Source organism: Lemur catta, chromosome 7, assembly GCF_020740605.2.
Source record: "Lemur catta isolate mLemCat1 chromosome 7, mLemCat1.pri, whole genome shotgun sequence".
Classification (NCBI taxonomy): Eukaryota; Metazoa; Chordata; class Mammalia; order Primates; family Lemuridae; genus Lemur; species Lemur catta.
The window spans coordinates 92,499,190-92,513,670 of NC_059134.1; the positions used below are offsets into that span (position 1 = coordinate 92,499,190).

Here is a 14,481-nt window from a genome sequence, read left to right on the forward strand (position 1 = left end):
GGAGAAAAAGTGTCCTTTTGGGAGGAAAATGGTACAGCCCTCCTCTTCCATCTGGCACTTCCTTCCCCCATCCCCTCAAGTGGTATCGCCCCAGAAATACCTATGCAATCCAGTCTCCCTAGGAGAGAGTGCATGGAAGCAGGGGCATGTGCAGTGTATAATACACATGCTACAGCATTTATGTTGTATATAGGGACATATACAGTACGTATACACACAGAGTAAGAGAGTAAATCACGTCTATATATCTATAAATAATATCCTATATATTTATACATTTCTATGTTTTAAATAGATATAAAAGATAGAGTTTATAGAGCTGGGAGAGCAGTAGGGGGGCCGGTGCTGTGCTGTGCGCACGGGAGGAGGCAGGGCTTTCAGAGGTGGGGACAGGAAGCTCCTGTCTCCACAGGGTTTGCTGGCCAGGGGGCCTCCTACTTGGAGTGCTGGAGAGCAGAGTCACTGGTCCCTGCCCTCTCCGTGCACTGCCTCTCCTTCTCCGCAGGCTTGGGTTGAGGTTGGAAGGAGATACCCGCTGAGCTGCAGATGCGGCCCCTCCGTCCCTCCCACCCGCCTCCGCCAGCCTCCGCTTAGGTGGTCACCGCTGCTTGGCAGTAGGGCGTGCACGGCCTCTGACCCTCGTGGAGGGACCACTGCACAAACTCCCCCTATACCCTCACCCACCAGAAACGAGCAGCGCTGGTGGCACTAGGAAAGGTGCCAACTGGATCAGGTGCGGTCCAGGAAAGATGCCACCGCCACCCGCTCCCCGGCCCCCCGGCACTGCTGCTGCCCCCTAGAGGCCGAGCAGCCGAAGTGCAGCCGCTCTGGCCTCACCGCTCAGCGCCTGTCTGCGGGCAGGGCCGGGGATGGGCCGCGCGGCCCACCACCCAGAGGCTTGGTGGCCAGGACAGGGGGCATCGGCTAACGGGAGGGAGGGAGACATATGGCAACTCGAGTTCCGAAGCAGGGACTTGGCCCAGCCCACTCTGCGCAGCCGCCGCCGGCTGTACTCAGGACAACGCCGTTCCCCTGTCCCTGCTCGGAGGCCCGTGGCCCCTCACCCCAGCTCCGTGGAACAGGCAGGTGTAGTTCACGTACACTGTTCGGATTCTGTGACTCGAGGCAGCGGCTTAGCCGGGACGCCCCACGCCCACCCGCTTCTGTTGGGTAGGGGGCCTTCTTCACCATGTCCCCAGCTGCCACCTCAAGCCAGGCGGGGAAGTCTGGGGGCTAGAGGGGGCGCGGGTGCAGCTGGTAGCACGACGGAGGGCTTGTGCAGCCCTGACCTGAGGCAGAAGCCCATTTGCTTCCAGTTTTTTCTCTATGGTTCTTTTCCTCCCAGAGGTAGGACAGGGGGGCTGCAGGCGGCGGCCAGTGGAGCCGGGGGCAGCTGCACCTCTGCTCTCCAGACCAGCCTCCCGCCTGCGGCTCTGCAGAGGCACTTGTTTCCAGCCCAGCCTCCTCCCACCCCTGCCCCGCTCTTCCCCACCATCCTACAACGTACCTCAGTCTCCAGCAGACCCGCCCTGTGCGCACAGTCCAGAGCAGGTCTGCTCTGCCAATGCCCACCTCCTTGAGCCACAGCTAGCTGCCAATCGGGTCTGGGACGCCCTCCAGTGCCTGGCTCCAGCGAGACCAGGCCCGGCCGAGCCTTCCTCCCACTGCGGTGGACCAGACCCACGGCCAGGGGATGGGCATCCCCAGGTAGCAATCCCACAATGCACTGTACCTCAGAGAGAGCCTGCCAGGGGCACCAAGGGACCGGGCCCTCCGTCCAGAGGGGGACAGCCGGTTACGACACTGCTCACCAAAAGACAAAGGCCAGGCTGCCCTCGGGCACCCCTCAGTCTTCACTTGTGTCTCTCCGGAAGAACCAGCAGTCTGATTCCCTCTTTTCTGCCCCGTCTCTCTCCTCCCCACCCCCCACGCTGCTGAACCGATTTCATTTCAATCACAAAGGAAAAATAAAGTGGGGGTGGGGGAAATACCTAGGAGTCTATTATCACATACATATTAATATGTTAATACTTTCTTTCTTAAAAAAAAAAAACCTCTTGATGTTATTATTTTGCAGACTACGCTTTATAGTACCTGTGTGACGGGACCTAGAACACTGGATACAAATAGAGCTATGTTGGTTTATCATAATATGTACGCAGAAACTTTCCTTTTGTCATATTATCCTTGTAATGTAAGAAGATTGTTAATAAAAGCATTTAAATTTGCTCACCACGGTCAAATCGCTGCCTCCTTGCCTCTGTCCCGGGCCTGTGCTCTGGGTGACTCCGAATGGACCCCGCGGCAAGGGCTCAGGCGTCAGGGTAGGAGCCTGCCAGCTGCCGGGTTGGAAGGAACCAGAAGAGGCCTCTTTAGCCCCTTCTTGCTGCTCTCAATTTCCCCCCATTACAGTCTACTTCCAGCAAGTAACCTACGTGCCTCGCCCACCAGGCAGGCCAAAAGAGGTGTGACTGAACCCGTTTAAAATAAATCTGTCTGCTCCCATCTGTATTCATCCCACAGGGCTCTCTCGGAGGAGGCCCACAGTGCTGCTGCAGATCAGCTGCCTGGCGGGATTGTCCACGTGCGGGCCTGGTCCCTGGAGAAGGGTCTTTCCTCAGCAGTTTGCCAGGGGTGCTGGCATCAGGGTGATGAGTGATGTTTTGCCACATTGCTTTGCAAAGAAGACGAGCATAAATTCAATGAAGACATAGGTAATGTGGTTTTAGTTTTTCCTCTTGAGACCCTCGGTTCTCCTAGGCACAGCCTCCCATCCCACCCATCTGCCTTCCTCTCAGCAACCTCCCCTGTCCCCTACTCTTAACCTCTGCCTTCTTAGTGTCTGCCATTCTCCTCTCAGCCCCTGAAGACACCCCCCCCCACTAGTTGGTCATTTACAGCCTTCTGTTTTGAAAGCCACACCACAGTCCCCATGGAATGTTCTAGTTCTCTTTTTCCCAGGGGAGGAGTAGGGGGGAAGGAGCAAAGGGGCATAGCTGTCCATGCCTAATCAGCCCGGTGACCCAGGCTCAGCCCTGCCCCCATGCTGGGCTGCTCAGATTTGACCCACCTTTGCAGCAGTATCTGGAATATGTTAGTGATTCCATCACCAGGAAGCAAGGGAAGGAAAGACGCCCTCCGCCCCCCGCCCTGCCATCTGCACTTGGCCAGGAAGTTGGTCTCAACCAAAATAGGGCTTGGAGGATGTGGTAAGGGGGTGAGGTCTGTTCCACTCCCTTGGCTCCCTCTTCTCCCCATCTTCTCCCATTCTGCCCTCTCCAAGGTTCAAGGACAAGGTGAGTTCACCCCAGAGAGAAGACTCAGGAGACTGGCTCACTGCCTGAAGATTAGAAAGTCTGCCTTGTGGCAATTTCTAGAATGATCTTTTTAAAACACAGATCCAGTCAAGGCATCCTCTCTGCCCAACCCCCTCCAGTGGTTTCCCATTGCCGTTGGAATGCGATCCAAACTCCGCATCATGACCCACCAGCCCTGCCTACCTCCGGCATTGTCTCGTCCTCCCCTGCATCGGGCTCCAGCCCCACTGCCTTTAATTCTTTAAGCTTTTCTACATCAGATCCTTCAACACCCTGAGCCCTCTGCCTGGGATAGCTTTCCCCAGGATGGTCGCATGGCTGAGTTTTCTTCTCTTTTAGGTCTCAGCTAAAATGCCACCGTCTCAGCTAAAATGCCACCTTCTCAGAGGGGCCTTTCCCGACCACTCTCTCTAAATAGCCACTCTCTCTAAAAGGTGCTGTTCTTTATTGCTCCTGGTGTTTTCCTCCATACCATTCATCTCAGTCTGCATTCATCTAATTACTGTATGTATGTGTGCAGGGGGTGGGGGGGTGGGGGGGAGCGGGTGTTTTATGTCTGTCTTCCCCAATCCAGATTGTAATGCCCACAAGGGAAAAGTCACAGAGTGGGCACTTAATCAATGTGTATCAAAGGGATGAATGAATTTAAGCGGCTCCTGACAGAAGGACAATTCCAGCAATGCTATATTGACCAGAGCTGAAGTCCTGGATTCTTCCTCATCACCAATCTTTGTCTCAGTTTCCTCACTTGGTCAGAATGACCCTGCACTTGACCTCTGGCTGCCTCTGGCCTTGACCCAGGCCCTACTCCACAAAGCCAGAGGCTGTTCCCATGGTGTTTACTTGAGTTCCCTCCACTCCAACTTGCTCTTGCCCCACGGATAATGTCCCAGCCAATCCAGTTAGGTGTCTCCTAATTCTCCTATGGAAGAAAACGTTTCCTGCTCCTTCCAGCTCAGTGATTCTCAGAGTCTGTGGTTCCCGGTAGCATTCTGAAGCTATTGCCAATGCATCTAAGTGACCTTTCAATAAAGACCCTCGGCCACTCGTTGTACCCTAGACGCTGGACTTTAGGGTTAGACAGTACCAGATTCAAATCCTCCTCTGCCTCCTACAAGCTGTGAGACCTTGGAAGAGTCAGTTGTCCTAGTCTAGTCTTCAGAGATTAGCACAGAGTAGTAGTTCACTATGTGCTAATTATTTATCATTATAATCATTATGGTGACCTTTAAGATCAGGATGAAGTAGGTGCTAGGAAGTATTGGGGTTCCCTGCTGCTGCCATCCTCTTTCACTCAGAATTTCTGGGGCTACCCTGGGTTAGGGGTTGCTTGTGACTTTTAATACAGAGCCACCTACACCCACACCTTCAGCTGGCATAAACACCTCTGCCTAAATGGGGATCACGGTTCCCTTCTTGGAGAGATCCTCAGGGCACCTTCTTTTGCTTCCAGTGGCTCATCTCACCTGGCCTTTAAGGGGAGAGGGGTTGCAGAGCATTTCTGTTTGTCTGGGCTGGAAAAGCAGGTTTCTTCTTGCTTGTCCCTGGTTGAAATCCCTGGGTTTCTGAAACAGGATTTCTGCCATTGCTCACTTGCCAGCGAGCGGTCCTGAAACACCAAGAAAGAGTGCTGGGAAACTGGCATGGGAGACTACGCCCTGGCTTGGGCTGCACTGGCAATAGACCAAACGTGGCTGGGGATGAGCCCCCACAGGGCCCTGATCACACAGCAGCCGCTACTAGACCAGTTTCCATGGCAACGTCTGGCTTCCAGAGATGGAGGCACCTACCTGGGAGGTAGTCTGGCTTTCTCTCTTCCTCCCCACCAGGTAGGCACCTCCATCTCTGGCTCGGGGAAGCTGCTGAGGTCCCCACCAAGGACCATCTGTGCTGGCTTACCTGCAGGAGACCAAGAAGGAGGGTGTGGGGGCAGTTTTCCAGCAAGTGCACTAAGAAAATGCCCAACCTCCTAAATCCATCCACAGCCGCGTCCCATGGTTTTATCCTTGCCAGGCGTCTGCCCCGGGAGGGAGACAGAACAGATGCCAGAGTTCAGCGCTCCTGAAATGGTGGTGCTTCCAACTGGCTCTAAAAAAACAGAAACTCTTGGATGGAAAATTACCACCAGCCCCGTTAGCAACTGAGCAAATGGGAAAGGGCTGACACAGAGGCTCGAGTGCCATTGCACGTTGTCTAGAGTGGGTGGCTTCAGGAGGGACTGTCAGGAGCTGTCGGGGACATCACCAGGTGTGTGGCAGGGAGGGCAGGTGCACATGTATGTGAGTTTCATTTTTTTTTATGCACATGAGCTAGGAGGCTAAAGACATGTGCAAAATAAGTAAGTCATTGCCAGTCTAGATCACAGAATCACAAAACGTTAAAGCTGGAAGCTGCCTTCATGATCATTTGGTCCAGATTCACTTTATAGATGTGGAAACCAAGGCCCAGAGGCAAGTGACCTGAACAGGGCCATGAAGGTGGCCAGTGACAAAGCCAAGCTGGGTTGCACGTCCCCAGCTCCTCATGCAGCGCTCCAGATGTGAGTCAGTTTCACACGCAGGAGCAGGGTTGGTTATTTGAAGCACTTAAATGGAAAGCTGCTGTATATAGTGATTAATGAACTTCCCTCTTCCATTTCTGTTTTATATAAATCTAGACTCCTTTTTTCCATTTCGAAATATTAAGGTGGTAAAAATGTTTTTGGTTACATGGGTTGCTTTTGTAATGCTTGAGTCATGGCTATAGATGTGCCCATCACCCAAATAGTGTTCACTGTACCCATTAGGTCGGTTGTATCTCTGCCCCTCCTCCCTCCTCCCCCCTGCTTGATTTGCACTGGGTTTTACTTCGCTCTGTGCACACACGTGTGCTCATTGGTTAGTTCCAATTTAATAATGAGTACATGTGGCTCTAGACTCTTAAATATTAGTTTTGGACCCAGACAGGCAATATTCATAGTCACCTGTGAAACAGAGTCTGCATAATATTTGGCTATGTGGAATAAAACCCAAGGATCCTGTTTTATTATGAAAATTAAAATCCTGGTTGACATTAAAATACATGTACATATATAATATACATGTATGTATATGTATATAATTACATGCAGACTTATAAAGTGAAGACATCTCATAGCTTTCATTATAGAACCTTTATCCTATTTAAGAACTTTTGGTTTTAATTCTGTGTGACACAGCTGATTTCCTACTGACGTTAAAATTCAGATCCTGCCCGGTGCTTAATGCCAAGGCCTCTTCCTCCAGATGCCAAGGCTGTAGTGGCCACCAGGAAGGCCTGGGTGACAGGAGCACCCTTGTCCCTGCCCACCGTCTGGAGTTCAGGAGTACCGCTGGCTGCTGCATTGACCCTTCCATAGATGGCAGTGTTTCTTTTGGGGATGTTGAAGAAAGAGGAGTTGCTAGTTTCCACATAATTTTTTTTTCTCATGAATGAAGTCAAAGTTCTGAGAAGTCTTAGCCAACCCTTCTATTCCCTAATTGTATGTAGCCTCTTTGATTCAGTACTTGAGCAAAGCCACTAAGGTCCATGTGTGTGAGTATCCACACACACACACACAGTCACACAGAGCACTCTGTCACCTAGCAATTCCCCTCACTCCTAGGTATATATCTTAAAGGGACTTTCACAAGTGCACAAGAAGACATGCACAGGAATGTCCATAGCAGCATTATCTATAACAAGAAAGGAAGGAAGGAAGGAAGGAAGGAAGGAAGGAAGGAAGGAAGGAAGGAAGGAAGGAAGGGAGGGAGGGAGGGAAAAAGAAAGAAAGAAAGAGAGAGAGAGAGAGAAGGAGGGAGGGAGGGAGGGAGAGGCAGGAAGAAAGAAAGAAGAAAAAAAAGAAAGAAAGAGAAAAGAAAGAAAGAAAGAAAGAAAGAAAGAAAGAAAGAAAGAAAGAAAGAAAGAAAGAAAGAAAGAAAGAAAGAAAGAGAGAGAGAGAAAGGAAGAAAGGAAGGAAGGGAGGGAGCGAGGGAGGAAGAAAGAGAGAGAGAAAGAAAGAAAGAAAAAGGAAGAAAAAAATGAAAGAATTCAAGAAAGAGAATGAAAAAGAAAGAAAGAAAAGAAAGGAAGGAAAGGAAACATGTAAATGTACATCAACACAAGAATGGGGTTGTGGCATTAATATATCCATACAATAGAATATTATATATCAGCAAAAAAGAAATGAACTATAGCTATATATGTCTGCATGGATGAAGCTAAAAATTTTAATGTTGAGCAAAAGTAGTGTGATATAATTTAAAAAAGGTTTATAAATGCTCAAAAATATGCTATGGAGCTCGGGGTTTACATATACGTGTAGTAAAAGTATAAAGGAATACTTGGGATGATAAACCCCTAAATCAGGGTTATGGTCTCCTGAGTAAAAGGCACTGAGGGGACTGCAGCTATAGTTGTCAAGTTTTATTAAACTTGGCAGTGACTCATGAATGCTTATCAAATGATTGTTTTTTTGCATTTTATATTCTAAAATATTAAATAAAAGGAAAACAAAAGGAAAGAAAAGAAAACACCAGGCAGCTGACCCTGTTGGAAATTATTTATTTACCACTGCAAGGTTTTTGCTCCAAAGTGTGACACCAGACATACGACTACAATGTCTCATGCATTTTTGTGCTTCGGTTCATGACTGCAAAACACACACTTAGCATTTGACAACAGGAAACACAGAAGGCAGAAACGAATCACAAGGACTAGTTGATTTAGGCTACAGCCGCCTTTCCCCCAGGACTCCTTTACATCCCAGAGGAATGGACCCTGAAGAATTGCTCTCCTACCTTGCTTTCTCTGCCCTGCTTTGTTTGGGGAGACTTGTCATTCAACCCACACAGAAAGTCATATCTCAAATCAAAATGGACAGACGCGTGCAAGGTCTCGATTAATAAGCACTCAACAAACAGCTATTGATTTGACGTAAGAAATGGAGTCACAGATTAAGAAAAGTGGACTCCTAATTCTCTATCCCCATAGACATATCTAATAAAAGAACCTGACCACCTTTTGGGCAACAGCCCTGTCTGAAGCAGTCTCTCACTTCATTTTCCCCTCTGCTTTATACCCTTCTTAGAAAATGCTCTCTGGCATAGTACAAAGTGTTCTTTTCAAAAACGATTGGATGCGTTCACATAGACCCAATTATTGTAATTCAATAGTAAATTGCAAATGTACCGGGTGCAAGGTAAGCTGATGCAAAGATTACTAAAGTATTTTGACTTGGCAGTCTGACATCTCCGGGTAATTTAAAATTCACTAAGATGGAGTTTTGGTGGAAAAGCACAGCACTCATATTCTCTTCTTTTGTTAATTACATTTACATTGGGAGCTGTGAGTTGTCATTAGGCAAACAGTAATAATGTTATGAATTTCTAGGCCAACTGCTAAGATGTCTCATGCCTTTACCATTTGAGAACTCTGCTAGGATTCTAATTTTTATGCCATTTGCAATGTCTTTTTCTGCATACTCCTCTACTCCCCTATCCATCCTTCATTCATTCAACAAATATTTATGGAGCACCCATGAGACAGCTTTATCCTAGGCACTTAGAACACACCAGTGAACATAACAGACAAGCCCCTTCAAAACCTATCTTGCTTCTGTGCATCCCTGCCAAGTGCGGTGATGGCTGACACCTAAGATGTCCTGGGGTGGAGTATGGCTCCCATTGGGGCAACCTTTAGCTTGGATTCTGGAAGACTAAAACATTAAGATCCCAAACCATGAATGCTTCATGACGGAATGACTGCGGGAGGAGTTGATATTCGGGGACCACGGGCCCTGCCCAGACCACCTCATTCCTTTGGCAGGACTATAGGGCCGGTGCATAGATTTATAAGGAATATTAACAGAACCCATGTTTCCTGATTTTTAGTCTAGAATCCAAACTTTTCTAGATTGGAGTAACAGATGTTACCAAGAAGAGAATGCTGGTTAGCTTGCAGCTTACGTAAGGAACATTCTGTTCTCTCTTAGCCTCCACACTTACTGAAAAGAAGAGAGCAGTGTGGCAAGGCGAGCTCAGCAACACGTTATAGGAAACCACTAACAAATGGTTTGCCTAAAAAACACTTGGAAGGGGCCGGTCAACCTTCGTGATCAAGGTTTCCAATTATCTTTCTCATCAAAGAGGGATTAGATATTTTTCTGGTTCTTCAGAGGATAGATAGAAGCTACATCTAATGCTTTCCTATTTCTGTACAGAAAGGAAAAAGAACGACCAAAGGCTCTAAAGCCCCCGATCATATTCTCAGGGAGAGGCCAACTATGACTTGCCTTGTTGAAGAAAAGAAGCCCTTTCCCATCTCATCTAGGGATTCTATCTTAGATCAGGGACCAGGGTGACAGCTGAGGGCCCAGATTTGGATGTTCGTATAGAGGAGCCCAAATGCAGAATCCGTGGTTCTGAAAATGTCTGGGATGGTTCTGGCACTTTCTGGACATTCTTGGCTGCCAACTTCAAGTAAAAATAGTAACCTAGCTTCACCATGATCTGCGGGTGGCCTCAGAGTTTGTTTTTAGCCAGGGAGTGCCGACAGCTTTTGAACACTATTTCATTTATCGTGCCATTCACGTCTGTTTCCACCTCCATAAAGCCAGATGTAACCAACTAAGTTAATAACTAAATTCCTCCTCAAGTGACCGGAATGCTGGGAAGGGGTGGGTCTCTCTCTGAGGGTCACTTTGGTGATGCTGGCACATGTGACAGCTTGCACTCAGAATCCAGCCCAGCCACTAGCAGGGGATCCCACCTACACTTTGTCAGGGAAGGTCTCCCCAAGGATAATATAAACAGATTTTAAGATAAAAAAAGTTCTTCAATAAAAAGCACAAAATCCAGTCCAAGAACAGGATCTGAAAAGCACAAAGTAAAATATTAAGAATTAAAATAATTAAATAAAAAATGGAGGCCCCATTTCCCGCTGATGGTTGAGGAGTCCAGCACTGGGAATGGCTGCCCCGTGGTGGTGGGACCCCGTCAAGGACTGTGGTTGAAAACCTGTCTGGAATGTTCTAGAAGGAATTCCTCCAAGTACAGCGCTTCGAGCTCTCCGTCAGACCCACCCAGCGTTCGTTAAAAATGAAGGCTCCTGGGCTTCGACCAGGGAGAGTGACTTGGAATCCTCCAGGGGCCCAGAATCTGCTGGTGACTCTTCACACACCAGTTTGAGAACCACTGGGTGACTGCCTCGCACGGGGAGCTCTCCTTAATGCTGGTGACAGTCCCATCCCACCCCGACCGTCTCTAATTCTAGGAGTTAACCCAGCATACTTTTTATTTTTGTCATCATTTTTGAAAAGCTTATTTTTAAAAGAGCCAAATTCTTCTTTGCATCCATTATTCCCCCAATAAAGCTTTCTCTGCCTCTGGCCTAACCCCACCTGTAAAATGGGCACACGAGTTGCGTTTGGTGTCTCTCTCGATAGCACAGGTGAGCAAAATGCATTCCTTGGTGTGACCCGAATGCCCCGTTTCTGCACACTGCCCTGCCCTGCCTTGCTTATTTCTTAGAAATGGGAGTGTGATGACAGGAATCGGGTCCTGGCCTTTGCAAACACGCCTGTCTCTGTTTTCTGGGTGTCAGAATGAGGATAGGGCACAAAGAGCAGGTTGCAGAGGACAGCGGGGCTGCCTGAGAGGGGAGGCGGCTGCGCGCTGGCTACATGTGCAGCTGGTGCCACATGGCGATCTGCCGGCGCGGGTTTTTGAGCATCTCCTCCCAGTGGCTGCGCTCCGAGCCCGAGGTGTGCAGGCCCAGGCTGCAGCGGCCGAGCGCGCAGCTCTGCCCCGCCTCGTCCTGGCCCAGCACCTCCAGCTCCACGCTGGACGCCCGCAGCAGGTCGTCGGGCAGCTCGAACATGATCATCTCGTTCCACACGGGGTTGATCTTGTGCTTGGCCCGTTTCGTCTGCTTCTTCTTCAGCTTCTGAGCCTGGTGCTTCAAGGTCACCTTGACAGAGACATCTGGGGAGGGACAGAGGGGGAAAAAGAGAGAGAAGAGCCGAGAGTGAGCTTCTGGGGTCTGGTGGGCTGGGGTGATGCCCCCTCCTGGGGCTGGAAACACAGTGTCTCTGGCTCAAGATTCGCACTGAGGATTGCTCTCTGCTCCCCAACCGGGCCATGCATTCATTCATTCATTCATTCATTCAACAACTATTAAGTGCCGACCCGATGGCGGGAACTGTTTTAGACATACGGACACAGCAAAAGTTCCTGCCTCTCTAGAACTTACACCAAAGTGTGGGAAACAGACAATCCCATAACATATTCAAGTGCCACCAGGAAACCCCACTTTCCCACAAGCCCTTCCACATGACTTCTTATCCCCACATGAATTCAGGTCCAGGGCAACAGCTCAGGGGTCCTGCAGATGGATTTTGCACTCAGACCAGAAAAACGAAGCCAGCTCAAGTCTTTGTCCCCTCAATTCTCAGCCCAAGCATTTTTGTCTATTATGAAAATAGCAGGTCCCCTGCTGGGTGAGTTCTTCTCTTCTGCTCTCCTGTTTTACTTGAGGACCAAGACACCGTGTGTGGGAGGGATGAAGGCAGACTCCCCGTCCCTTCACCCCCACCCCGGGGCACTGCACCCGTAGAGCTGTCTCCCAGGAAATCTACAGACGAGTCACCAGAGGACCTTTCATGTCACATCACAAGGCTCAGACCCGATTCCTTTTCCATTAGTCAAGGTTCCTGAAGCTAATGTGAGAATAATTGTTACTTTGTATTTATTGCTATAATTATCACTCCCCAGGGGTTAGTTTGTTATTTCAGCAGAGATATTTGAGAGACAAAGTGTTGTGCTGTAATTGTCCTGACAGAAGCTATAAAAAAAACCAAGAGGCAGAGGAGTGTCTGGAAGGGACAAGGAAAAAGCACAGAACTCTGACTTTTGGCCCATGAGTCTGCCGGCAAGACCAACTCTTCTGATTGCATTAGCCCCAAATCTTTTGCTCAGAGAGTCTGAATGAGGTGGCAATTCTTTATTTGTATCCTGCTATAAATAGAGATGTATTTATAACCTGCTGTGAGCACCTGGCTGCCAGCGCAGGTACGGTCTGCTAGCCGAGGCTGCCTCCTGCTCTGCTAGGAGAGCCTGCTTTGGTCCCCAAGACTGGGGACTTGTGCCGGGGTATCCGGAAGGAAAAAATGAGGCCTCCAGGATGTTGAAGAGATGCTTATTTGGGTATATGGGGCACAGATGCCCTAAGCCTCAGGCCTCAGCCCACATACCCACACACCTTCTGCCGTCACCCACATTCAGCTGGCATGGGGGTGGCAGTTGGCAAAGGCTGAGAAGAGAGGAGACTGTGCTGGGTGTGGGGAGTGCAGTGGTGGCTGAGACGGGAGAACAACCTGGGCTTTCTGACACCTGCCCCAGAGGTGGATCCAGCCTGGTTTTCCCGTCAGCCCAGGAACAGGACTCCATAGCTACAGTCTGACCCTCAGCTTCCTGGTCAGACTGGCCTGCCATGGTCAAGGCCAATTGCGCTCACAGTGGATGTGCAAGGCAGGGAACCCCAGGTGGCTCATATCTGGGTCTTGGTGAGCAGATTGGCCCAGGAGTGAATCCATATGAGCTCAAGGAAGTGAGGGTGCCCTTCAAAGTTGGTTGGTGAGCTTAGGGTGGAGGACACAGCTGAGGAAGGCTGTTCCACCTCCCTGCTCACCTGTCCCCATTTGCTCCCAGGTGCCACGTCCCTCTGCACACATTGCCCGGCTCTCTCCTCTCACACCTCACTCACCCTTCCCCAGCAGCTCCTTGGACTGGTTGGCGTGGAGGTTCTTGGCTTTAATCAGCACCACCAGGAGGCGGTTGGCGGCCGGGAGGTAGCTGATGGACAGAAGGACCTCTCCAGTTCCCGCAGACAGCTCCTGAAGCAGAAGAGGAGGCGCAGGAGGGGAGTGTCACTTGGGGACGGCTTCCGAACCATTAGCTAACGCTGAGGCTGGGGTCGCACCGGGCTTATATCTAACAGGCACCCTACAAACCAGGCACCTGTCAAAGCTGGCTTCGCCACCCTTGCGGAAGGGAGTAAGGCTCAAAGGAAATATGGGTGCATGGGCTTTGTGTTCCACAAAATGTGATTTTTCACATATTATTCATTCAAACCCAATGTATAAAACAGAGCAAGGAGATGCCACTCAGGATGTGTCAGGGACACAAGGCCAGGAGTCCTCTTCATCCTTCACTGCCACCCCCAAGCTCCTGGGGAACCTCTGAAACTCTACGGTTTTGGAAAGCACAGTTTGAGAATCACAGCCCTGGCCCTTCAGGTTCCCAGGGCAGCGGGAAGAGGTAATTCCTTACTTCGTTGGAAAAGATCATTCCTTTCTAGCCCCTGCAGGCTGAAAGAGTCAATAAAGTGGAATGATAACGTGAGCAGAAGCTTCCTTCCCCAACGGAGTGGCCGGCACTGTCAACAAAATGCCGGGGGCATGATGGCAGGAGATGTGGCAGAGGCGACTGGCAGTAACCACCCTCGGAAAGAGGTGCTGATGCCTCGTGAGCATCCAAACACATCCACTCCCCGTATGCAACGTCAGACTATCTCCTCTGAAATTCCCACAAGAGTTTGTTTGCAATTGCAACAAATCCACTACGGGACAAAGATGACCAAAAGACTCCTCCCAGGAGGTGGGTGTTTGGTCACACAATCCAAGCTATGGGGAGACCTGGCAGGAAAAGGAAGGGAGCGTGTGGGCAGGGGTCAGCTGAAGGCCATAAGTCCCTCCTTCTGAGCAGAAAGCAGATGCCCTTGTCTCCAAATCCCAAGGAGGAGGCAGGCTGTGTGGCCTGCAATGCCAACATGGGGGTTAGGAGTTGGGGAAGGGAATAGGGAAGCTTGTCCCTGGGGTATCACAACTTTAAGTCCTGTACCCCTTCCCTCCAGCTTTGTCATTTTTTCCCCAGCTGTACAGTGAGGGCAATCCGGAAAGATGTCCCTGGCACCAGGCTGGTCCCTGGCTAATGGCCACCATAGCTCCCTCCCCTCCTGTCACACTCAGCACACGCGATGGTGTCTGTTCACTTCTTCCCTGGACCGTGAGCCCAGGAGGGTAGGAATCAGTTTTCCTTTGCTCACTGTGGCCTCCCACGAATTCCTTCCTTCAGCAAGCACGCATAAAGCACCTACTATGCTCCAGACA

At 50.0% G+C, this 14,481-nt stretch overlaps 1 protein-coding gene across 1 annotated transcript in view; it reads right to left on the bottom strand.

The window, feature by feature from the left end:
* Positions 1–7,860: 7,860 nt before the first annotated feature.
* Positions 7,861–14,481, bottom strand: part of SYT13 (synaptotagmin 13) — a 45,069-nt gene continuing 38,448 nt past the window's right edge. The window contains exons 5-6 of the mRNA XM_045557879.1: positions 13,077–13,206; positions 7,861–11,296 (exon numbers count right to left, since the gene is read on the bottom strand). Coding sequence (XP_045413835.1) covers positions 10,992–11,296; positions 13,077–13,206 — 435 coding nt within the window. The 3' untranslated portion in view covers positions 7,861–10,991. The remainder of the gene's footprint in view (positions 11,297–13,076; positions 13,207–14,481) is intronic.